We start from the raw sequence: 26,564 nt of genomic DNA, 5'->3' as shown, positions 1-26,564 counted from the left end.
GCAAGGGTGTGGCAGCCGAGAAGCTGCAGGGGCGGCTTCTGGGAGAAGCTGCTGGAAGTGAAAGTTGGAGCAGGTTTGCTGGCAGGACTTGTGACCCCACGAGGGACCCACACTGGAGCAGTTCATGTAGAACTGCAGCCCTTGGGAAGGACTCAGGTAGAACAGGGAAAGAGTGTGAGGAGTCCAACCCCTGAGGAGGAAGGAGCAGCAGAGGGAAAGTGTGATGAACTTGTGCAGCCCCCATTCCCCATTCCCCTGCACCCCTGCAGGGTAGGAGGGAGAGAAAACTGTGAGTGAAGATGAGATGGGAAGAAGGGAGGGGTGGAGTTGTTTTAAGATTTGCTTTTATTTTTTTATTATCCTACTCTGGCTTGATTGGTGATAAATTAGTTTCTCCAAGTCAAGTCTGTTTTGCCCTTGACTGTAACTATGAGTGATCTCTCCCTGTCCTTGTCTCTCCCCACGAACCTCCCATCACATTTTCTCTCCCCTGCCCAGCGGAGTAGGGCAGTGACAGAGTGGCTTTGGTGGGCACCTGACTTCCAGTCAGGGTCAAACTACCTATAAAGGGGCCTTTAAAGAAATTTCTGTTCACTGATTTACTTGAAAAAAATGTGAACTTTTTTTTTATTATTATTATTTTGGTAACTGGCATGCACTTTCAGCCACTGCAGGTTTTAAAACTGTATTTCCCCATTAGCCTTAATGAGAACAGTGAGGAAAATGAGTTAGGATGTACCTGATTAATCTTCATTTCATAAAAACACTGACTGGTGGTCTCCTATTAATTCATACTTGCCTCAGGGTAGGAAAGCAGGATCAGCACATTCAAATATCCCACCTAATACCTTTCAAAAAAGTTTCTTTTGAAGCCCCACTGAATAGCAGACAATTTGCTTAGTGCAGGTCTAGAAAATAAGAGCAGGGAAGCTCTTTTTAAGAGACTGCAGACAATTTCTAACATGTTGGCCATTTAAAACGTAGCTCTAGACTTTTGATTGCGGTTTTGAAACTGTCAGAATTCTCTATGTTTGTACTCAGCAGTGTGTAATGTAAGCAAGAATGCTTTATGTTCTCTCAAGGGTGTTCTCACATGACAAAACCCGTATGACATGCATCTTTGTATGCCTCTTGCTAAGGCAGAAAATGGGGATAGAAATGATCTACCTTTCAGCTACAGTGCCCTCACCAAAAAGGCTGGGAGAGGGAAAATAGCAGAAACACGTCAAAAGTGAAGTTAAGCCTTTCAGGGGATGCTCCTCGCTCTTATTTACTTCCACTAACAGCTGCAAAGTATAAATATTTGTCAACCATGGTCTTTCTGGAAGTGTCTGTTTGAGAGAGAGTGGTCCATCATAAAGCAAGCTACGCCAAGGTATTCATACCCCACATAAATATGAAAAAGAAATAAAATATCCCAGACATGAGACTGTGAAAGAGGAAAGTGTTAGGCTGTGCAGCTGACCTGGGAAATAGATTTTCCTCTTCTGGAGCAGTTATTACACACAGTACATGAAAGGGAGGGAGAGGACTAAGGAAGAGATGAACGATCCATGTTAAACCTTTATGATCCTTAAATTACCTTTAATTTACAAAGTCCAGTTGGGTGGAATTGGCAGACCTGGCAGACCGCGTCGAACAGGGTCAGCACTCTGGAATTACTGTACTGGAAGCCATCCTTAGTGATCTAAATGATACAAAAATCATCTTTATAACTAATAATGTTCCATATGGAGACTGTCTGCTCATTTTGGAGCATATATTGTTGCCCCCTTGAACTGGATGCCTGCCAGCAAGATAAATTAAACCACTTGTGAGTGGCTCTGCTGCAAGCTAACAAACTGCCTAATGCTCCAAACTGGAAACTCTTCATTAATAACCAAAAGATCTTTTGGCTCAGCTGGCATTCAGCTTTTCTGAATACAAGAGGTATACAAAATTAAGGTTTTTGGCTGAAATTCAGGAACACTATCTTAGTAATGACAAACCAGTAAGCAAAATCCTTGGGGTTAAAAAAAAAAAAAAAGAAAAAAGAAAAAAGAGAATGTGTATTATGTAGGTGATTTTAAGTTCATCTTAAAAAAATGTTCTGGGGTGGAAAATATGAGAAAGCAACAGTCTCAGTTCCATAGGAAGGTACGTTAGAGCAGTCACCTCCTGTCCAAGCTCACGATTTCTCATACATTTGGGTATTTCAGGAAGTCTTGAGCATGGCACTTCTTATATAAGAAATTTATATAAGACAAGATAAAAGAATTAAATAAATTTATATTGTAATTTTCCAACAATAACAATGAAAAGATACCAGACAAGTGGGGAATGGGTTAGCTATTGGGAAAGCATTGTGACACCTCTTCAGAGGTGTGAACCCTTAAGAGCACCCAAAAACCCTGTGGAAAGCCATGCTGTAGGCTCTGATGAACACCAACAGGAAAGCAAAGCCCTTTTGTCAGGTATTTTTCAGGTTTTGTCTTCTCACAATCAAAATAAAGCAGCTGTTTGGCAGATCTAACAAGGCCTTTATTTTGGATCTGTCAGGGACCCCTGAGTCTTCTTGCTATGAAAACAATCCCTCAGCCCTCCTCCATCTCTCCTGTGACCCCGAATCTGAAACATCCTCATTCCCTTTAAAAGGAATTTTTACAAGATCAAGGGTATAAAAGTTTTTGATCAATCAACAAACTCTTTCAGTTCACAGAAAGAATGCATGTTAAATTGAACAAAGATAAATGGAAGTACAGAGAGCAAAAATTACTTTATAATTTTCATAAAAAGCACCAATTATCATAAGTTCACGAAGAATGATCTGAAAGCTCATGAAATATAATAGAGCAGATTGTCCCACAATATCACAGGGATGGTTGTCAGCCAGCTCAAAATGCACACTGTGAGCTAAGAGTGTTTGTGTCTACAGAAACCACCACAAGGAGAGAAGCAGGCAGTATTGACGGATATTCACAATTTGAAATTGTGGAAGGGAAACAACTTCTTTGGACTAGTATAATTTTGTCCAGAACTTCACTAAAATTCATTGGCCCAGTAAAATTCATTAGTATAGCTTTAAGGAAAAACATAATTGAGATATTAGACTATTGAGATATTAGACTATAGTGTGTTGTACTAAAGGTAAAAGCCCTTCTAAAAGAAGTAAAGAACTTCTCCTGCAGTTTAAGAAGAGAAAAAAATAAAACAGGTAACTCCCCTCCAGTCCTGCTCTTCACTGAAAGACAGTGGCAGCAAGTCTTCCATTAAGAATATATTGTTCCCAATACAATTAACATTTTATTTAATTTCATTCTTTTACCAGAGTTCCAATGTTGTCCCAATACAAGTGCACTAATAATGGGTGAAGAAATGGGTAGACAGGGAAAAATATAAAAAGCTATGAAGTTGCACTAATTGTTCTGTCTGAAGTGAGCATTGTGAGATGTAACTCTTGTAATCTGATTATTTTTTAAATCTTTTTTTCTACATTCTATTATAAACATCCATTTTGGTGTCTTTTTATAATGGGGTTGGTTTATAGCTATTTTAATTGCTTTTCCATTAGTCACCCTAGTGATGTGGAACAAATACTTCAATGACACCTAAGCTGAGCAAACATTTCTTTTAATTTGGTTGGCCCTTAAAAGGCAAAACCCTACTTAGAGTTGGGCCCTGTTTGCTTGAGCATAAGTATCATCTCGAAAGAAAGTTCTGGATAAATGGTAAGGACAATCAGGAATTCTGTCACTTCTACCTCAAGTATTTCATCCATCATGAAATGATCTTGGCTATTGGCATCTCTCTACATAGAATTTGTATGAATGTTTCCAGATGAATAATGAAAGCTCTCCTTGTGGTGGTTTCTGTAGACACAAGCTGTCCTGAATTAAAATTCAGTTTCTGCCTCACTAACTTTTTAGCAAATACTTTTTCTGTTCTTGACAAATACAGGCAACAACGAAGACTCGACAGAAAGGAAGAGACTACTTCCCAAATTAGATAAGTGCCTGCCAAGTTCTCGCACCTCTACACCCAGGCATCTGGATGGACAGCTCAAGTCATCTGCTGTCCAAGTAGGGGTTTGTATTTTGATATCTCAATTAATTATACCAAACACTCTGGTGTAGCCTCATGTACTTTCTTATCTATGTTCAGCAGCATGTAGTGGAAACAATGAGCAAAATCTGAAACATGAATACAAGAGCAGATAAAATGAAAGAGAGCACTGAGAAGAGCTTGTCAAACCTCAGTTCCCCCAATGCTGATAGTGAAAAAAAGCCTTTGTGAAATTTTGCTGATTCCTTTCAAATTTGATTTGAGAAGGGGGACAGAGCCTTAAAATACTGAACAGTGATATTTCCAGAAAGAATGATTTTTGATCTTTAGTTCTGAAAAAATCTTTTAGCTACATTTTGAAACTGCCAATAGATACATAACCCAGATCATCAATGTTGCATTAAATCTTATCAGGGATTTTCCAGGGCACAAATTTTTGAACATCTGTGGAATTAATTGAAAATCATTTTTTATCTTGAAAAGCTCCACGGTTTTGTTCTCTGTGCTGCCATGTAAGGCCAGCTGCCTTTGAAACTGAGCACTGGGCTCTGCCTTCCCAATTTGATCATCAAAAAGATCCACAGGAGAACTAGGATTTGTACGTAGGCTGAGATGATTTAATTGTGCATTCTCTGCGTAGCCATCAGCCTGGTTCTTCTGCAGGGTTTGAAGGAGAGGGAAAGGGCAGAAGGCCCACAGGTGCAGAGGTTTTCTTGAACTTAAATGCATGGAAAGAGACATTCTGTGTCTGTTTTTGAGGGGAAAAAAAAGAGAAAAATTATACAGACCTCCACAGGGCTGAAAGGCAGCACTGGAACACAATCTGGATTGTGCTATACCTGAATTTTGAGGAAGCTGTTCTGATAACACGGGAGGAATATTCCTGTGCACGTGCAAGGATTTTTGCTGTCCTCCCGGGCCAGGAAAGTTGAGGGTGCCTCCCTCTCAGATCCTTCCACCATGAGGCACCATTTTATCTCACAATTGGCAGAGCCCAATCCCTCTTTAGAGAAATTTTGGAGCCTTTAGCAGGGGAACATCCCTCCTGGTTCAGCCTTGGTGTGTGCTCATTGTGACAGCACCTTCTCCAGAAGGAAGGTCCGAGGTCCACCCCACCCCAGGAGGGAGCTGTTGGGCTCTGCTCCCACAGAGATCTTACCTTTATGACTTAACCCCCAAATCCCTACCTACTTCAAACAAATGGCTGACTAGAAAACATGCAATGCCAAGCATCTTTCTGATTTCCCCAGGCCACGTGGCAGCACATGTTCCCAGCCAGGGGTACAAAGAGCTGTGGGGTGCAGGACAGGCAGTAGCACCGTGGTGAAATGAGTGTTTTATGTGTTTCATTTTACATGCTGCATTTTTCAAAGCACATCTGCAGTCTCCCTGCAATGGCAGTATATTCTTCTCAGCTATAGAGCCTTTAAAAGATCTCAGTCTTATAAAGAACAACCAATCTGCAGAAAATAACCACCCAGGCTGAGAATGAGATCAAAGGCAGCAGGCATGCAGGGTCAGGAAGGCACTGATTTCCTGGAAATATTCAGAAAATAGGTATCATTTTGTGAACAAGAGGGGCTAAAACTGCAGTAGAGAACGCAGCATGAGCTGCCACTGCCCACACTTCTTCCTGCAGTCATTCAGACCATCACTGTGACCACGACATCCCAGCTCAAGCCCTGCCAGCCCTCACCTGCTGCCCAGGAGACACCCAGTGCCCTTCTGTGCTGCACAAGCATCAGTCAGGCAACCAGGGAGTCAAAGCTCTCTCACACTTGCTGCCTAATCAGGAGTGTGAGCTGAGGTTTCCAGAGATGGGGTACTAATGATTAACAATTAATTAGTACATTTGAATCAATCTAAGGTGATTACCTGGAGAAGTGGTTGTAATTTGCACTTTTGGATTGCCTACAGAAACACCTGGGTTCAGCTCATACTGTTGTGGTTGGTGGGATGTTTTTTTCTTTTCCCTACATGACATTAACGTGAGCATTTCTAGAGGCATTTTCATTTCTGAAAGGAAGAAAATTGTGCTTTGCATTTTAATTTACCGTGACAAGTGATTTTCTTCTCCTAAAACATTTCTTAGAAACAAAAGAAACTCCTACTTTCACTTGCCATCTTGCGAACGGCTCGTCCCAGGCCACAAAGTGCACAGCCTCTGTAATGTTCAGGGGAGGGATCTGGCAGTCAACAGCCTCAGAGCTGAGAAAATCTGCTTTTGTGGTCTCTTTTTCTCTTGATATCCATTTGCCATCAAGATGCTACAGTAAAACAGAAGGAGAGTGCAGAAACTGTAGGCTCGTATAAAAGAATTCTAGTTGTCAACATATGTTTATATTTCTAATTAATAATGTAAGGCATTCCCAGATGGTTTATTTAAAAGAAATGGTGCTGTTACTTATAGGAAAGGGGAAACCATGCTCGTCTACGCATGCGGGTGGTCTATTGATTTAGGAGGTGCTGTGGTGGTCTGCACTCGGGATGAGACAGGGTAATGTGATGAAAAACTTTGTGTTTGCCCCTGGAGCTCAGCAGCCAGCTTCTTGTTGCTTGAAGGTGATGTCAGATACTTCTCTAGATCAGCTGCACGAGACATCACGACTTGCCAAGTGCCTGTGGAGCCCTAAGTGGGCATGGCAGGCAAATCTCAGCTGTGCCTCATGAACACTGACTGGGAATCAGGCTGAATGCCTTTTCTGAGGTGGATTTAAGAGTTTAATCAAACATTTCATATCTGTGTATGCTGATCCACCAAACTCAGTCCTAGTGTTTCATGTGTATGGTTGTTTATGATAAAATTGTAGTGTTAATGTAAATGATAGGTTTAATACTCATTAAAACTTCTGATTTGGTATTGAACTAGGACTAAGAAAATTCAAATAACAGCCTCTGTAACTATGCCGAAGAAACCTTATATTCAGCCACAAAACCTGGCATTTAAATGTGTTTAGGAAAACAACCAAGCATGCTGATTCCAGATGTACAAAATGAGAAATAATATTGTGATTTCAGGCTTCAGTGGACTACAGTGCAGCTGAACCAGAGAAGAGTTAAACAAAACCCCTCAGAGAAAACAAGCAAGAACTCCTAGCTATGCATTTCCAAGTCCATGAAAGGGCTGAGCCTTTGCAGCTCCCCTCGATCGTGGCAGACACATTGGCAACGGAGCTGGAAGGTATTTGTTGCCACCTGCAGCAGATAGAGGTGAGAGTTCAGAGTAAAAGCATTTTATAGAAACATGCCAAAGTTTGACTGCATCATCCATATTTGATGAGCTGCTTACGATTAACCTGGTGACCTCACAGTGCAGGTTGGGCGACTCTTCGAAGCCAAGGCCAAACACCCGGATCCTGGTGCAGTCGGAGGCACGGACGTCGCAGAGACCCCCGTTCTCTAAGCCTGTAATTTCCAGAGCTTGCTCTGAAAGGGTGAGATAGATACAAAGCTTTAGAGAGTAGCACTTACAGGCAGTTCTGTTCTGCTTTATCAGAGAGGTTGTTGTTGCTCTTCCTGGTTGCTCTGGTTTAATACTTTTCCTAAGGGTCCTCCTTGCCTACATGTGGGTTTCTCTCGAATAGAGGAACTGCCGTTTTTGGAAGGGAAAGCATGCAACCAGGCTCCTTGTGGTGTGAAACAGCAGTGCAAAAGGGAGCCCTTTATTTGCAAAAGCTATGGAGGCAATAAAAGGATCCTAAAAGAAAAGCTTGCCTGTGAGGGTTAAAACATTAATGGGTATCACTCAGGTCTGCACTGTGTCAGACACAGGTCTTGCACCAGTTAAGTTTCACTTAAATCCTACTCTGAGACATTAAGTGATGTACAGCCTGTGCTGGTCCCCTTACAAGGCTGACTTTCACCCATTTTGTTTTTAAAATATTTTATGATTCTCAGGGAAAGTTTCATTTGGGTTCTGTTTTACTTTAGGTGCTCACCATTTAAAATTGCTCATTGCTTTCATATTGGGATTATTTTCACAGAGGTCACTGGATGGCAGTATTCAAATCTTTAATTTAGAAAAAATCTTTAATTTAGAAAAAATATAATGTGGTAGACATCAAGGTAGATATAATTAGGTAGATATCTAGCATCACCACTGCTTTGGCAAAACAATTTTTCCTATCAATTTTCTCTGAGTTGTAACTTAGCTAAAACAGAAGTTTTGTGTCACCTGGTATTTTAGTGGTACATTAGTTCAGCTCTAATTTGTGGGGCAAAATACCCTGAGCTGAGTTGATAACCTTCCCCAGAACCTCACTGTTCCTTTAGGGTTCTGCCATTTAGTCTGTAACTACAAGAATGTGGTTTAAACACTGGGATCCCACCAGATTGCAGCCCTTAACAACAGAGCTGCATGGCTCGGGTTTTTACAGAGAAAGAAAGGAAGAAAAGCAACATAAGCATGAAAAATAATGAAAATACTTTCCCCCCCCCTACTTCTGAAATGCTTTTAGCCTTTCTTTCTTTCTTTTTTTTTCTTTTTTTTTTTTTTTTATTGATTTTATTGTCGCAGTATTACCAAAACTGCTGGATGCTTTGCAATATTTACAAGAAGAGAAACCATTTACAGCTTATCAGCTTTCATCAGTTAGTCGTGGATTCCTGTAATGTACAAAACTATTAGTCAGATGTGGTGACTGGTTTTGATAAATTGCCTTCTTCTGTGGTTAGTGCATAAAAATTAAAAAAAAAAATGCTTCATTATGTTTTTCATGAGATTTTAATGGTTAGCCCCACTAGTACTGAGGTAGCTCAGATTGCATTAACGTTTTCATTATCACTGCAGATTTTCAGCCTTCTGTGGTTGAAGTAGAATCTCAGAGCCTGGGAAGGAGTGAGGCACAGAAATGTGCTCCTGCAGCCCTTCCTGTTCCACGAAAGCACTCTCAGGTCAGTTGCTTGCTGATGAGACCCGTGCACTTCTCCAGGGGTTTCCTGACATCTTTGTGAGCACACTGCTGGGTCAGGGTCAGGACAAGATTGCCCAGCCTTGGTGGGTAATCTTTTTTTCAATGACTTACAGTGTGAGCACAGAATTTCGTATTTGTTTCTCTCAAACCTCTCTGTGCACACTTGTCAGGGCTTAACCCCAGGCAGAAACTAAGCACCAAACAGTCTCTCGCTCACTGCCCCTCCAGCAGGATCAGGGAGGTAAAGGGTAAGTATGTGAAAATGCATGACTTGACATAACGACAGTTTGATGGCAGAGAAAAGGCAGAAAATAATAGAAATTATAATAATCATGACAAAATATTTAGAACATAAAAGTGATGCACAATGCATTTGCTCGCCACTTGCCAACAGATGCCCAGCCAGTACCTGAGCAGCAGCCCCTGGCCAGCTTTTCCCCCCCAGTTTACATACTGAGAGTGATGCCACATGGTATGGGATATCCCTTTGGTCAGTGGGGGTCAGCTGTCCTGGCGGTGTTCCCTCCCATCTCTGTGTGCACCCACAGGCTGCTCACTGTCATGGCATGAGAGGCTGAAAAGTCCTTGACTCAATATAAACACTACTTGGCAACAACTAAAAAAAGTCAATGTCTCCTTTTTTTTTAAAGAAATGGATATTCTAGTTCAGACCTGCGACCTCAGTATAGGCAGCACCTAAATACTGACAGTGGTTGTTATTTTTGTTGGGTTTTTAAAAGGAGATATATCACATGTTGGTCTCTTCTCCCAGGCAACCAGCAGGAGGGTGAGAGGGCACGGTCTTAAGTTCTGCCAGGGGAGGTTTAAGTTGAATATTAGGAAGAAAAACTTTTACTGAGAGAGTGATCGGGCACTGGAATGGGCTGCCCAGGGAGTGGTGGATTCTCTGTCCCTGGAGGTTTCTAAGATGAGACTGGATGTGGCACTGAGTGCCGTGGTCTGGTAACTGTGACAGTGTTGGATCAAGGGTTGGACTTGATGATCTCAGAGATCTTTTTCAACTCTGTTGATTCTCCATGACGTTGGCTTTGGAAAAGTCTTGTGACGGTCGGTAGCTGGGCACTCAAACACACAGATCCTGCTCTTGCTGGGGGTGATGGAATCAAGGCTCAGTTGTCCATCATTCCTTGTGTTAGTGGATGGGTAATTAATAAGACTCTGCACAGCATGCACTCGAAGGCTAGAGGGGTGAAGACATCAGAAGGAAATATTGGAGAGCCTGAAAAACCTCAGCAAAATTTCTGCAAGTAGTTCAGCCAAAGGCTGGAGGGGAGAAAGACAGGAGCAATAAAAAGGTCTGGGAAATGTCACAAAGGTGAGAGCGAGGGCAAAAGAGCAGATATCCAGAGGTTATGGAGACCTGGGATGGATGTCTGATGTCTGTAGAAAAGCAAGTTAGAGGCAGGAGACAAATCTGTAGGAAATCAGGCAGTTCAGGGAACAAGCTAGTGAGAAGTATGATCTATTTGAACATTAATGATTTATGTTTAGGGAATGTGAATGTCAAAATACAACAAAATCCAGGACCAAACATCCTTCTTCTTTTCCCTGTATGGCCTGTAGGCCAAAAATGTACTTCAACTTTTATTAGTATATTAAAAACTGAAGTTCAGGCTGGTACCCGAGGCTCAGATGGGTGATAGGGTACAGTCATGTTATGGTGGAGGAACTGAAAAACTGTGTTCACATTCTCTGGCTCAGGCATGGGCATCCCACTGCATTTCTAATGCCTGGTCTGCACACGCAGCAAGTACACAGAATTCATCTGTCACCTGGCAGAGCATTGCTGTGGAACACTGATGAACAGCAGGAAATATTGTGGGAAAAAAAGTAAAAAATCTTGGGTCTTAATGAAACTGCCTCAAGACAAAAAGGAGAGAGGGCTCTGAAGATGGAAATCTCAAAGGCCTCCAGACCTCAGGTGGTCAGATATAAGGCATCTGCCCTGTTTCATTGTATTGTGCCTCCCTCGAGAGACAGGAACCCTTCCCCTCCTTCTGCTTTACCTGTAGCAGGAATTTTCAGGAAAGAACAGTGAATTCAGAGCTGTTGACAGTGCACTTTCATTCTGTAAGCATTTACATGAATCAAACCTGACAAGGCTATATAATAGACTGAACCTCCTGCCCCAAATACATGGTTGGTTTTATAGGTATTTGTTGCAGTGTATTTGTAAATAATATGCACAGATGTAGAAGTAAAATGGAGACAGTTAACACCAAATCAAGAATTTTGCAAAACCACACTTATTGAAGTCTTACTGATGGATAGATATGGTTCATGTTGGATTTACACTTTTGATTAGAAAAATATCCCAGCACAGATAAACATTCTTCTGCAGTGTTTGAAAGCTACACTTGTGGCTTTGGGCTGGAGCAGCAGATCTGGAATTGATACCATCAAGAATTTTGTTTGAATAAAGAGAAGGAACTGAACTGCCCTGCTTCTCTTGAAGAGGATGGTAAATAAGCAATCCAGGTAATGAAGAGCAAACCAAGAACCAGACCATAAGTGCTGAGTTTGGTCAAAGCTTTGCTGAAGTGCAGAAGAAAATGACCTATAATGTCCAGTTGCCTTATATTTGAAATCATGCAGCTGATTGAATGTGCTGCCATGCCAGAGCTTGCTGTTGTGGATGTGGACATTCAGCTACTGTAGCTATGAGAGTCCTGTATCAGAGCAGCTTGATGCTTAGTTATCTCACAGCTTGGACAGTCTGGCCAGGGAAGCCATGGTGTCATCATCCCTTGAGGTATTTAAAAGACCTGTAGATGTGGCACCTGGGGACACAGTTTAGTGGTGAAAATGGCAGTGTTGGGTTAATAGTTGGATTCAGTGACCTTAGGGATCTTTTCCAATGTAATGATTATGTGTTTACATAGTACCAAACTCTAGACCTATGATCTTTCCTAACATGGAGTGAATCTGGTTTTCTGCTTTGAGGGTCTCTGGTATCCAGTATGGATTGCATAAGCCAGCCCTGGGAGGGTGTGAGAAAAAGCATTTTGCAAGAACTCCCTGCATGTGAGAAATGGCCTGGCTCAATTTCACACTGAAAGCATCCATGTGCTGCAACAATATGGTAGATTATTTTTTGCTTTAGAAATCTCACTATGACATTTTAGGTTTACTTAATCCTTCTATTTTTAAAAGGCTTGCTGGCAATTTACCGCAGCAATAGAAAAGGAGTGTGCTGTTGACTACAGAATATTTTCCTCTTTCCTAGATGGCCTTGAGAGATGATATAATGTAAGGTGCTGGTTGTGCATTCATGGCTCTTATACCAAAGCAGCTCTCAGATTTTGTCCCTCAAAGGCACTTCAGGGTAGAACCCTTGGCAGCACGTTGAGGCTTCCTACAAATGACTGCAGTGATGCCACTCAAAGGGATTTGAGTCATTGTGGGTGTCATCTTGGTCCTTATGTTAACAACAGTGTCCAGTTGGTTGCTTTTAGTAATTTTCCCATCTTTACAGTTACTGAATTAGAATAAAATCTGGTTATTGCACTTGGCTTTTTGTTCATGGTTGAACATTCTGCACTGGTAGGTTGTGGGCTCTTTACACAATGTAAAGCATGATATAAAGGCATTACAGATTTGCTCTGAATTTTTGGCTTTGGCCAGTTTAAATCACACCTTAGACTGGTTTGCAGGTTTTAATTCTGTAGTTCAAAAATCGTCATGAATTTGTTATTTATTTTGTGTGTATGTGAGTATTTGGGGAAGGAAGTTGTTTGTTCAGGGCTTTTTTGTTTTCTTTTGGATTTAACAAGATTTAAGGCTGAAATTTCCTGTGGTGCCTGTAAACAGCCTGATGTAAAGAAGTTATAGGCATGCTTCTGAAGTGTCTGGCTTTGGCCAGTTTAAATCAGACCTATAATTTTATAACCTTTTCTAGCAATTTAATTCCTATCCTTCAGAAAAAAAACATTTCACTGCACTACTTTCCCTGCTTTGCATTAAAGCAAATAAACTAATCGCCGGGAAAGACTAATCTCCCTGATCTGGTTTGCAGGGAATAGCATGGATCACTGGGCATGCAACCTTCCATGTCCCTTATCATGAGGATTTGATATCCTTTTAAAATTCGGTTTCTATTGACTTTGTAACTATAAAGCTAATAGCCCTCTTCCTGCTCAGCCATGTCTGTGCTTCGAATGGAAAGGACTGGGAGTTAAAACAGTAGATTAAGGCTGATATTGATGTTTGCCTTTTCAGATGTTTGTTTATTGTATCTGCACCACCAAAAACTACAGTAAAATCGCTATGAAAAGAAGAAAAGCTTCAAAACTAGCATGAACTTTGTCAGTCCCTGAGAATTGCCCACAAAATATATTTTATGTGACAGAGAAAAATGAGTCTCCATCAATATAAAGCAGGATGCCTGGGTGTCACTCAGAATGCATCAATGGTAGGTAAAGCTCATGGTTTTTTCTCTTTTGATTCTGAACTGTTTTTCTTTTGTAAGTTTCGTAGTTCTTACTAAAATATTTGTGGTTGGAGGTGTGCATTCCTTCTAAAAGCACAAAAGTTCTGGTTTCAAAAGTGGATAAGTCCTATGTTTAAAAATGTAACCTCAAAGCTTGATATTTACTCATTATAGCTTTTGTAATTATGACTGCTAATACAAACTCTATTTTTAGCTTGAAAAGAATGTAATTGTGTAAATTTTTATGGCCCAGACCTTGAGATGCTGCAGAATAACTTCCTTCATGTAGGATGCCCTTAGCCCCATCCAACCTGTCCTGACATTATCAGGAATGGGACATCCAGAGCTTCTCTGAGCAAATCACTGATCATGAGAACCACTCATTTTTAGATGTCTGGGAGAAAGGAAGTGTATTTTGTAAATAAACATTTAAAAGATCCCCCCCAGTTTGCTTTCAGTATTAAATCATAAATTGTTTTAACTAGGAAAAAGCTGAATAACCAAACCCAATAAAATGTTGAATTGCATAATGTGTACCTTCATATTTATTCTTTACCTATTTTCCAATATTTCTCAGTAAGCTGAGGAAAAAAATTGATATTAAGTGGAGATAACAGGTCTCAAAAGAAAAGTTTTCATTTTCAAGTTCTAAAGAACCTCTTTTACAGAGTATTGATATCTTAGTGAAACTTCTTTAATGCCAGCTTAAAGGAAATAAGAATATATTCTTAATATCTTTAAGCTCTGTGTAAAGAACGCAATCCCAGTGGGATGGAAGCTGTGTATTAAAGCGTGGTTTATGTTGCAGCAGTACATGGAGATCTGCTTGAAGTGTTCTCTGCTTTACAGAATTTATTGTTGAAGAAAAATGTATTTGATAGAAACAGATGCATTAGCTTGTAAACTTTAATAGAAGAACACTGCCTCACATACACACTCGAAGGAACGGGGTGGGCTCGGGCATTGGAAACTTTCAAACTTCCCCCATCTGGATAGGTAGGAAAAGTCAACATTGTGGAATGGGAAAGGCAATAATTAGTGAGAAAATGAGAATAAAGGAAAAAGAAATGAACATTTGTAAATAAAGACCTGATTTTTTCTTGATAGTGTAACTTCATCACAGTAATAGTAACTGACTTTTTGTTTGTTTCTTTCTTTCTTTTTAAATAGCAATAACACTCTCTTTGGCCAGAAAAGTTTAAGAGCAAGTAAGCATGGTGTTTGCTGTTCCCACAAGCATGTTTGACTCTTCCTTTGAAATCCAATTTTGAAAAATCAATAGAATTGCTAAAGTGTATTGCTTCCTCGCTGCTCTATAACATATTTTGCCATATTAGTGAAAAGCTTGGTTTTTTTTTTTCTTTGTTTACTAATCTAAGCAATTTGAAAAAAAAAAAAAAAAAAAAGGATCAATTCCTGTGGAGGGGGTCAGATAGAAATTCCACATTTTCAGGTAACTCTATTTTTGGGGCCCTGTGGTGCTATAAAATGCAATTCTCCCTTGAAGGTCTGGTCACAGCAGCACCACAGGCTGGTCCCAGAGACAGATGCCACCAGCATTATACACAGTGAGTATTTATGTTTCATTTTAGATATTCTGATGATTTTGGAGATGAACTGTTTTTTCTTTGAGAAGTCTAATATGCATTCTTTTACTTTGTATAGTCTAATTTATTTGTGGAGGGCACCAATTGACCAAATACACCCCAATTACTCCGTCTGCACCGTTGTGACCCATCATGTCATCAAAACACATATTGCAAATGCCAAAAAGCATTCATTTACTGACAGCCCTTAAATAATCACTATGATCTGGAATTTAAAGATCAGCAAATTGATAGAAGTGGGAGAAAAGTGTTTAGTTCAGTCTGTGTGTTCCTATACAAAGTCTCCAAAGCAGATTGGAGTTTGACATAGAGAACTGACTGAAATACTCGTCCCCTTTCACCTGAGGATCTCAAAACAACTTACATCTTTTCTTTAAATGCCTTCCTCATGTTTTTCCCTTGAGAATGGGAATTATGCTTAAAAATACAGCAAAATTATATAACTGGTGAGATTTCTATAGTATATACTTTATCCTCATCTTCAGTCCCAGTTTGGTCAAAGCTCTGAGCTTATTCTTCCATGAGGGAGAGTTATTTTCCATCAGAAGACCCCACCTGAGGAACTATGATAGCTGACCCCATACTTTTGCTCACTGTATTTTTTTTTTAAATATTTAGTGCTTTAATTTATGTTATATAATTAGAACACATGAACAAGACTCAGCCCAAAGAAATTTGATGAATTCAGACAGGTCTATACGATAACTAAAAATACCAGAGTGTAATCGATATAACTGCTGTGGCAGATGGGTCTGAGGGACCTGTGTGGTTGTGGTTCACAGCTCTGAAAATGCAGTTGAGTTCACAGCACTTCTTAATAATGTTACAGAAATGCATTGATACCAAAATGGGATATCCATAAGTGAGGTAGGTAAGCGTTAACTTCTCACCTTCTCACTGTCATTTTCGCTCACTTTAATTTCTGTGCTGGCTATTTTTTCCCCCCAGAACTTTCCACATAGAAATTTAAACTTCAAGTGTCATTACTTCACTGAAACTAATTTGTCCCTATTATTACTCATTACGTTTTATCTTGTAATTGCTCTTTAGAGCTTCATACAATCTGCATATTACATTGCTCTATGTGTGCTTTACTAGTCCTGATTTTTTTTTTTTTATAAGCAACATGGTCAATATATACAAATGGTAAGCACCAATCTGATTTGCTATCTGCTGTAATTGGATTCTGCCTTTAATTACAGGTGGTAATGACATTTTAAGCACCTTATACAGGTGTTGGAGGGGCTGGGGGTTATGAAATGTTAAGCAACATTAAGAAAGTCTAAGCTTCTGGAGCGTTGCCAAATTTCAGAGGTGCCTTTCAACTCCAAATTGCGATTTTCATGTGAGGGTAATTATAGCTCTGGCCACCTGGACTGCTCCTGTTGGAGTAAGGCAGAGCAGAGGAGAAAGCCTGTCTGCAAGCCACACTTTATATCTTCTCTCTTTATGCATGTTTTCATTTTAAATTATTCCAAATATGTTATGGCTTGTATTCCAATCCATAAAAAAACTGCATGGCCATCTTTTTGTGTGTGTTTTTGCTGGTCAAAACCAGTGGCAGAATATATTATTATGCACTGGCAGCGTAGCTGAGATTGGGTGACCTTGGGAAAGGTATTTGAATTACGTTGATGGCCTCCTTGATCTTGGGGGAGTTTTAATTCACATCTATAATTCCAGCCTGAGAAAATTAGAGGGAGATTTGTTTTGGAACTGATGGGAAAATATATAGCCAGCAAAAGGAGTTGCCTTCTCCTTCATTACTCCTGTAACTTCTCCTGGAAAATCCCTTTTTCCTAACAATGGCACTTAAAACTTTCATCATTTCCAAAATCAAGGTATATCCTTCTGTTTCTTTGATCCTGTCTTTTTTTAAAAGAAAGTGGAAGAGGCAGCAGTTTTAGATGTCCCATGGAAACCTAATTCAATTCTTAATTTCTCCTACTTTTTTTCCCTTCCCACAGAACCCCTACTTATTAGTCACAAAGCCCAAAGGCTTATCCTGCCTGTGCTTGCACAGTGCTGATTGCCTGGTGCTGCCATCCAGGTCAGGATGCCTGAACTGCCAGGGAAGGGGGCTCAAGCTGTTCTGGTTGGAACAAGCAGCTTTATTTCTGAGATTGATCTTAATTCTTCACCTCTAACAGCCTTTTCTGGTGTGAAATCCTGGTTTTTAGTGACATCAACAGGACTTCAGTTCTGAGGGCTTCCAGTCTTTTGAACTGCCGTTCAGGAGGTGCATTGTTGCTGTGTGATACCACTCTACATTTCCCTGAAAAGAGGAGTCACATCCCTCTGTGTTGGGGTATGTATGCAAACAGCTCTGGGGGCATTTAGCCTGGAGAAAAGGAGGCTCAGGGGGGACCTTATCCCTCTCTAAAACTTCCTGAAAGGAGATTATACCCAGGTGGAGACCGGTCTCTTCTCCCAAGTAACAAGCAATAGGACAAGAGGAAACGGCCTCTAGTTGTGCCAGGAGAGATTTAAATCGGATGTTAGGAAAAATTTCTTCACCAAAAGTGTGGTCAAGACCTGGCACAGGCTATCCAGGCAAGTGGTTGAGTCACCATCCCTGTAAGTGTTCAAAAACCATCAAGATGTGGCACCTGGGGACATGGTTTCGTGGTGAAGAGGGTTAGTGGTTGGACTCAGCCGTCTCCCAGGACCTTTCTAATTTGAATGATTCTATTTTGTGCTGCCTGTGTAGAACATTTCTGCCTACAAAATGTGAAAACAAGCAAATATCTTTAGATATCTTATGAGCAAAATTCAAAAATCAAGAACAGCTAAAGGTGAAGCTCACACTAATGCTTATCTTGCTTGTCTGTACAAAATTATCTACATGACCTTTTCTAAGTATTATAATGTCAGAGAGACTGGCGTGCCAGAACTAAGATTTTATTTCTCCTTGTAGGGAGTCTGACCTCTGGCTGGATATACAGGTCTGCTTTACGTTGCATCTACAAGATCAGGTAACTTTTTATATATGAAGCTTCTGTATTTTTGTTTATAAAGAAAAAAATATTCAAAATCACTCATAAATGAATTAATAGATAGTCTGTAATACATGGAGCTCATTGCAGCTTATCACATCAATTCACTCTAGGCTGTGGCAGTGCTTTTCCCTCTCCATAGTTAATGCTGAAACAAACTTATTATGTGAAGTTATCTCTTAATTTATCTGCATTTATACCGAAGACAAGGGAGAATATCCTGAAAATTAAGCACGACAAGTGTTACCTTGGTTTTGGTTTAATTTTTCTGGGTTTTTATTCTCAATTTTGCTCAAAATCAGATTCAACTTCAGGTACTTTTCCATCTCGCTGTCTCTATGCCAGTATTACAAGGATGAATGTGGTGGCCAGGTCCTGCTCTCTGCTGGCATCTGGAGCCACCCAGCGTGGCTGTCTGAACTATGACCCTCCCAGCATGTTCTGGTCTTTCACTGCTTTGGTGTCTAGTGCTGAAAAACTCAGCCCCTCTCTCCCAGGGAGACCCTGTGGGATCACAGGAGCACTGGAGCAGGTTTCCAGATCAGTGGCTCTGGAGGGATCAGGAGTCTGCCAGGGAGGGGCAGAATGCTAGTGACTGGAAATCTAGAAGTAATAGGTTGATGTACTGGCAGCTCTAAAAAGCCAGACTCACAAAAGAGAAACGATTTGAAGCAAAGACCAACTACCACATTTGCCTCAGTTGGAGAAAAGTGAATCATAGGATCGTGCAGTACCAGCTTGGAAGACACCCCAAGGATCATCTGCTCCAACAACTCTTGGATAAAAGCATGGTCTGGACAAGATGGCCCAGCACCCTCTCCAGCTGAATCTTAAAAGTGTACAAAGCTGAGGCAGCAAGCAGTCAGACCAGGGAGTAGTAATGGCTTTCAGGGTGTTTGCCAGAGCTGATGAGTGTTTGTTTTCCAGTTCTCACCTCCCTGTGCAATCCCAGGCAGTGCTCTGTATTCTGTCTCTGTTTATATTTGATGTCACAGCAAGAAGACAAGGTGCCATTAGCTTTTACTTGAAAGGTCATATTGAAGCTATTTTCCTCTAATCTGAGAGATTTCAACCATAACAAAATAAAATTTTAAAATCTGGCCCAAGCAAGCCCCCTAACCTGTCCACATTGCAGAGAAATGAAGTTAAACATTGAATTGTATGTTGGAAAATTACTTATAAATTGCTTATCTTGCTTTTCAGTCCCAGGTGTCAGTTGTTCCCTGTGTGAAAGAGAATGAATTCCTCCATATTTAGGAAATAATTCTGCAAAATTTTAGCCTGCCATTAAGAAAACCCAAATATTAAGATATATTTTAGCCACTTTAATACCCTAACACTGAAGACGTGTTTATTGTGAAAAAAGTGGGTAATTCCATCGTAGCTAATAAATGTGTTGGGGCATCAGATGCGCCACTGAGCTCCTGGGACTGGATGGATACTTGGATGTCTCAGCTAAGCCACGGTGACTGACACCAGATATGAGTTTTACTTGCCCTAAATACAGAACAATGTAGAAAAAAAACCCTTTCCACCCCATTTGGGATGGGTTAAAAGAGCACACCTTGTCATCTCAGTTTAGCTGAAGTAGTGTGACTCCTTAAGCTGCAGGAACTAAGCTGTGTGGCTGAGCCTTAAGCACCTCTTTGTAACTTCAAGCATAAGCTTACGGGGTTTGCTGAGGGAGAGTTCACATCTTGAAATCAGCGCTCACATTTATGCATGTGCTTAGTTTAAAGCACTGTCAGTCCTCACGTTGGACTTGGATTTATCCATTGAGAAGCTGAGCTATAAGGAAGAAACAAACCCAGTGGGGTGGTCTCCTGTGTAATTCATAAATATTTGCAGAATCAGGTCTGCAGGTTCAGGTATGTCCTGTAGCTATTTTATGGCTTTGGCAGGGTTACCTGCTCATTTTGTCACTTTTAATTTTTATTTTGATACTAGTACAGTGTTTGAAATAAATGTTCAAACTTTATTCCCTGTTGATCAGGAAAAAAAAAGAAGTATCTATACACTGTTAACATGAATATTGACCACAAGGTGAGTAGGACACCCTTTTTTGTCAGAAGCTTGCTTGTCAGCATGCCGGTGATAGATCAGATGTAAAGAAAATCACTTCTGCAAAACCAATTTGCTAAGGGGCTTGTAAAATCCATTTTTAAAAAGTTACTGAGGCAAAAAAATGTGAAGGACCAGCCAACCAGATATTTTGATTGGCTCTTCAAGGTCAGAACCTGATTACTAATTCATCAAATACCTTAGCGGTAGCACTGTTTGAAGAGCAAACAACTCTGTGCAGATGTTCTACCTAGTAATTCCAGTATCATGGAAAGAATTTTTTACTTACTTTTGGCAATGCTACAGTCATAGGAGCTGTGGCCTTCAAAGCACTGGCAGCCCAGTTCTGTGCAGTGTCCCTTGCTGTTACAGAGAGCAGGACACCGCAGGGCGGCGAGGATTTCTTCAAGGGGACCAGGTGGCTGATTCCCAGCACGAAACACACTGTTTCTGTTGCCAAGCACTCTCCTTTCACATTCATTTTCCAAAAGGGCTATCAGTGCCCTCACCCAAGCCACGTCATCTTTGAGCTGCAGGTCTAAAAGGCATATTTCAATTGCCTCATCCAGATGTTTTCCGAGGAGGTCTTTGCACGCCAAGCCAACGGTGGAATTTGCAAGAATTTGGTGGCAAATCTCCCCAGCTTTGGCAGCAGTCAGGCCATTGGGAGTGGGCCAGGCCAGTGGAAGTTTCATCCGAACCCCTTCAAAGTAATCCTCAGGGAAAAAATACGCAAATCTCTCCGAGTCTCTCTGGGTTGGGCCATGCGATGGGTGAAAGGAGGAGTGTTCATAATAGTCATCTTGCCTTTTGACTTTCCTTAGGTCTCCTGTTGGTTTGGTAGAGTTAATGGAACTGTTGCTATTCATGGGTATATTGCGTGTGAGGGGCTTTAATTGCACCTGGGGGCTACCTCTCTTTTGGAGCGATTTAGGCAGATATCTTTGCTCCAAAGGCTTGGCCAATGGTTTCTCATCTTTTCTTAAGGCAGACTCTGTTTCCGAGTGAGTGACAAACTCAGATGTAACATCCAGATACGGGATTGCAGAGGTGTAATCCACATGGTCATAATGGCAACCAGAGGGCTCAGGGAAAGGAGTCTGAAAGGCATTCTGAGTGTTTGCCACAGGCACAGACTTTGTGTTTCCCTTCTGACATCTGCAGTAACTTCTCCTTTGCTTCCCCTCAGAAGGTGCCGGAGTCTTGTCAAATAAACTCTTCCCTGGAGTTATTCTAATTTAAAAATAGAAAGGGATTAGAGGGGGGGAAACTTTCAGCAAATTAGTTTATAATACCAAGTAAACTTTCTTTCCCTGAGGCTGGGATATGTATAAATTCCCAGTTTAAAAAAGTACTTAAGAAAATGCTTAAGTTTGATCTCTGTTTTCTTTAGTCACTTTTGCACTGCCCTTCTTCAGTTGTCCTGTATGTTTTTTAGCACTACATGGGGACTTTTTAGTAACAGATGCTTAAGTGCTTTTCTGGAGCATTGCCTAACTGCTTGACTTCTCCTTTCAAAACTTTCTTTGAGGTGCAGGTTACCCTTTGTGCATTACACATGAAATAAGGCTTTAGATTTGTCCCTGGTGTGACCCAGATAACTCTTGGAGAACCACAAAAAAGCCATATTTGTTTCAAGTGCTGTATTACGAAAACCATCTTTATCTGCCTGCACTCTGCTTTCCACGTTTCCTTTAAGATGTGGATCACTTTCTTCTTTTAAATGTTTTGGTTTTCTTTATTTTTATTTTTTTTTTAAATTTTATGCATACTTCATTTCATTCTTGTCTTCTAATGGATTTTTCTTTGAGTTTTTCTTTCAACACAAAGCAGTTTTATATTATTTATTTATATCTATATTATTTATTTATTTATTATTTATTATTATATTTTATATATTAGTTATATATTAATTATATTTATATTGATCAGAGGGCTAGGCTATCATATAAGATGAGGTGATTTCCCCCCCCCCTTTTTAATTTAGTCCCTCTTTAATGATGGATGAACTTCTAGAAAGTTCAGCTTGAATAAATAGTCATGATTAAAGATTTTTTAGAAATTTCATATCTCTTATTGATCTTATTTGTGCTGCACAGGAGGAATCCTAGAGCTTCATAGAAAAGGATGTGTTTCCTGTCCCAATAGTTGGCAGCACATCATTTTCAGACAAATTTGAAATAGCACCAAAAATTTAAATTATTTTGGCATTAATTTTGTCTTGCAGCCAGAATGTTGAGGTTTCAGGAAAGTGAGAGCATTTGTCAACATATTGGAGCCAGAAACTAGATATTATTGTTGAAAACTGTAATTTCCTTTATCCAATTTTTCCAAAATATATTGAAAATTGCATATGTGATATCACTATTTTAGTCATTGACACAACCCTAACTTTGAAATAAAGCCTCTCAGTGACACTGGCAAAATGAACCAATTTCTCCTCCTGAAAGATAAGCACAAATATTTATGAAACCCTTTTTGCCAGTGTTTGGGCACAGCAGAATACAGTGAGACAACTGGATGTTTTTCAGGCTCGTGGAAATGCACAAGTTATTTGATGCTTTACTACAATCTAGGAAAATAAAACATATTGGATATTGAGGTGGTATCAGCCCTTTGGACAACATATTTTAGTGTCTGAGTGGGCGTCCTGCACCCACCATTCCTCCAGCTCTAAAATAGAGGGGTTACCTGCACCTGAACCTTCCTAATTGCAACCCTAAACCAAGACAGCAGAATTAGTTCTTCCTTTGGTATAATACTACAAAAACTAGAGGCTAGGGTAAATATAATTTACCTAATATATAAATAAATAAATAAATAACTTCCAGAATCAGGGCAGGATCTTAACACTCAAGCAAAAATTTCAGTACAATGAAACTCTTTTGCCTTGCCATTTTGTTGAGAAAAAAAATCCTTTGTTAATCCTATGTGAAACCAATTGCCTTCTTTTGGTCAGCCCTGGTCAACTGGATTTAATGGAAGCTGTGGAAATGATAGAACCGCTGGAAACCCCATCCTTCCTCACAGCCATGAACATACCAACAACACCTCAGTGAGCTGGGATAAGCTTTCTGTGCCCTTCATAAGATAACCACACCATCATTCCTCTGAGCTGCCCACTACAATCAAGGAAAAACTAAAGATAAGTTTTTTAAACTGAGCTGGATAATATTATAAAGTCCAAAATTCATAGCATTTCTGCTTCTTTCTTGGTGTATTTTAAAAAAGGCTTGAAAAATTATTTCACCTGCTTAAACTACATGTGCTTTAAAACTCAGTTCTTCTTTGCCTGTCACTATTTAAGGGCTAGGAAGTTCTGATGTTGTTTTATTGCTTACAAGTTGTGTTGGAAAACTGATGCATAAACCAGATCTGTGTCATTCAGAGCCCTGCAGCTGCCTGAGAGAGGTGGGAGCCAGGGAAAGCACCAGATGGTGGGCACTCAGAGTAGCTTCAGGTGCTGGAGAAAGCCTAACACACTTTGAGGGTTATTTAAAATCAAATTAAAAACAGCAGCAGAAAAATCACCCTCTAGCTTTTGTTTTTTACTGCACCGTTTCTCTGTGGGTGGATCAGAAAACAATCCAGTGTCCTCTGGAGATGGCCATAGTTTCTCCATTGCCTTGGTTTTTTTCACCGGGTTTTGGAGGGTGCTTGAGAATCCATCCTTGGGAGGACTGCAAGATGAAGCTCATCACCCCTCTTGCCCTTCTCACTTAGCAGGAGTTTCTCCTCCTTTCCCTGGAGTATCTCCATCATATATCCTGAGCCCTAGAAAATTCCTCATTCTAGGAATTTATAGGTAAATTCCTCTATATTGTGCCTTGGCTTCAGATCTTCCAACAAACTTGATTAGAGTAGGTCCTCCTAAGGAACTTGTTAGCACATTTTGGGTAGTGAGCTATTGGTTGGTTCTTGCACAAAGCTATTTGTCCATCTGCCTTCTGAGGGGAAAGCTCTATCACATTATTAGGATATTAATGATGGCTGTTGAATTCTAAATATTACAATTTGCAATGACAGGTCAAAACAGGGATTAGATAGCCATTGCTTAGGCCCACTGAATAGCACTACAATATGGTAGAAGTGATAATTTTTTGAAATGCAAGAGTTCTAAAAATTCATTGTTCCTCTAGGATTGCGCTGAGTTTCCATGTACAGAGTAAATGGTATGTTACAGTGTTTTGCCTCATTTTTCCTTATTTTCAAAACATAATTCATAAACAAGACTCCACAGTCAAACCCATTTTTGCTTTAGGAACACCTATTGCGCCTGTTTAAAGTTCAGCAACAGGAATTAAAATTTGGGATAGAGATAGGGTAAAGGACAGGGAAAGGGACAGTGAGAGGAACATGTCAGAAAGCCAGACTCCTGGTTCTGGTTCCAGACCATTTGTCTAAGAAACTGCAAGTTTTCAGAGCTCACTGTCATCATTAGCAGAGTAGATATTAAGTTTTAGCATGGTACATGTATTACCACACTTTGTCAAAATGTAACATTTAATCTTTACTCACATATTGTAATTAGTGTTCAGGAGTAAAAGAACACGGGAAATACCAAACCCTTAATTAATCCCTATTGTCAGTTATCTACATTTTCAAGTGTGGGTGAGAACTGCTTTTTTTTTTTTTTTTTTTTTTTAAACAGCTGAGAGGGATCTCAACACAGCTGTTAACAGGACACCACTTGTGAATATAACTTCTCTCCCAGTAAGTGCTGATGTGTAAATTGTGCTGACTGAAAATTAGGCCCCCGTGCTGTTGGGATGGTAATGGGTCTCCAGGCTTCCCCTCTAAGTTAAGCAGATCTCTCTGTCAGGTCCTTAGGGGAGCGTGCAATGAAATAAACCCATCAAAACCGTTAGTAACACTGCTCAGAGCGTCTCCTGGGTGGGATCCTCTCTGGCTTTGTACCTCCACTCCTCTACGAAGTCTTCCTCAGGAACATTGCTGAGGTCGTTGTAGCTGATCCCATCAAAGAGGCCGCACAAACCCCGGGTGCTGTTGAAGTCCCTGCCTGGCGTCCTCACTGTCACACCCATTCCCCACTCGCTCACATCGGCTCGGACAAATGCTCCCGAAGGGAACAGGATCTGAAAAGGCAGGGGGAAAAAAAAAAAAAAAAAAAGACCCACAACAGTGAATTGAAGCTCTTACCAAGCTTTTGCACGCAATAAAAAAAATGTCTCTTTCCATAAAGGAAAATATCAAAGCAGGACATTAGAGATGGCGGAGGTAATTTAAGATCGCTTAGGAACACTATAAATATTTATTTGTGCTGTTATTTATCTTGCTTTCAGATTCCATGGTATTAATATATGATAGCATTACATAAATATGAAACTGCACAAGTACTTTCTTTTTTAATTAATAATTGCGTCCATTGAAGTTTTCCCACTGGTAAGTTACCAGCTAATTTTTGAAGTGACTTCCATGACAGTAAGGCCACCTTTGTGTCTTTGCCTGGGAAATAATTTCTTTAGATAAACTGCCAAGTTTGAAAAACAGCTTTCTACCCTCTGAAAAATCGTTTCATTTTCCAAGGCCAGATTACCCAGAAAATGATTGTGTTTTAAAGTGGATAAAGCAATTTTCTCATTAAAGAACTAGTGGTAGGCTTACACTGACCTTTAAAAGAAAAAAAAAGGCAAAGTTCAAAACAAGAAGTAACTGTGTGGATAATGGATTTTCAGATTGGTTTACTAGACAAATAATAAAAAGACAAAAAGCAAAAAGAAAATATCTGCTCACCTGAAATGTATTTTTGTTTGTTTGCTTTGCTTTTATGGGTAAAAAAAATTCATTTGAAAATTATCAGGTCCAGGAATAGGAGCAGGAACATACTATCCTGATAAGTAACCTTAATATTTTCTTTTTATTCTAAATTAAAAGTTTTCAGTTAATCTTAAAAAATACATTAGAATTGTAAAAATCTCATTATAATAATTCCAAAATAATTATTAACTTTTTTAATAGACTTCTACCTAAATGTAATTTATTCAGGCAAATAATGTCTTTTCTTTCTTTGTGGGGATTTTTTGGTCCCTTCTAAGTTCCTCTCCACCAAAATCTATTCATATCTGTGAAGGAACAACAAGCTTATATTTTTATTCCTGTGCTGGAATCTAGAGTTTACATATTAGCTCCACTAAATAATAATGCTGCCCATTTTAGCTTCCTGACCATCATTTCAAGCATGCAAACACTTTTTGAGGAGCTCTCCATGAGCAGAGCAGCAAAGTGCCATGGAGTGCAATGGCAGCTGGGGACACAGCTTTGGACTCAGTCTCTCTGTGTTTTGATCAGGTCATTTAAAGCATCCTTTTTAAAAAAAAAAATAAATTATTTATCTTGGGGAATAATGGAAGTCCTCATATAAAACCAGTACTCTGAACACCTCAGATGTTCTTAGCTGTCCCTCCGCTTTGGCTGTACCTGTGTTTCGCTTCCCAAGGTAAGTATATAAAAAAAAATCCCAATAATCCCCCAACAT

The 26,564-nt window shown here is 40.0% G+C and overlaps 1 protein-coding gene across 1 annotated transcript in view; it reads right to left on the bottom strand.

The window, feature by feature from the left end:
- LOC114069879 (von Willebrand factor D and EGF domain-containing protein-like) overlaps window positions 1–26,564 on the bottom strand; it is a 161,647-nt gene that overhangs the window by 59,277 nt on the left and 75,806 nt on the right. Inside the window, exons 10-14 of the mRNA XM_027906980.1 lie at window positions 24,986–25,164; window positions 20,358–21,301; window positions 7,331–7,467; window positions 6,153–6,308; window positions 1,583–1,687 (exon numbers count right to left, since the gene is read on the bottom strand). Of these exons, the coding sequence (XP_027762781.1) occupies window positions 1,583–1,687; window positions 6,153–6,308; window positions 7,331–7,467; window positions 20,358–21,301; window positions 24,986–25,164 (1,521 nt within the window). The remainder of the gene's footprint in view (window positions 1–1,582; window positions 1,688–6,152; window positions 6,309–7,330; window positions 7,468–20,357; window positions 21,302–24,985; window positions 25,165–26,564) is intronic.

This window comes from Empidonax traillii, unplaced genomic scaffold, assembly GCF_003031625.1.
Source record: "Empidonax traillii isolate 1590-97213 ecotype Southwest subspecies unplaced genomic scaffold, ASM303162v1 scaffold1387:size224635, whole genome shotgun sequence".
NCBI classification, from domain to species: domain Eukaryota; kingdom Metazoa; phylum Chordata; class Aves; order Passeriformes; family Tyrannidae; genus Empidonax; species Empidonax traillii.
This window is presented reverse-complemented; position numbering and strand designations above follow the sequence as displayed.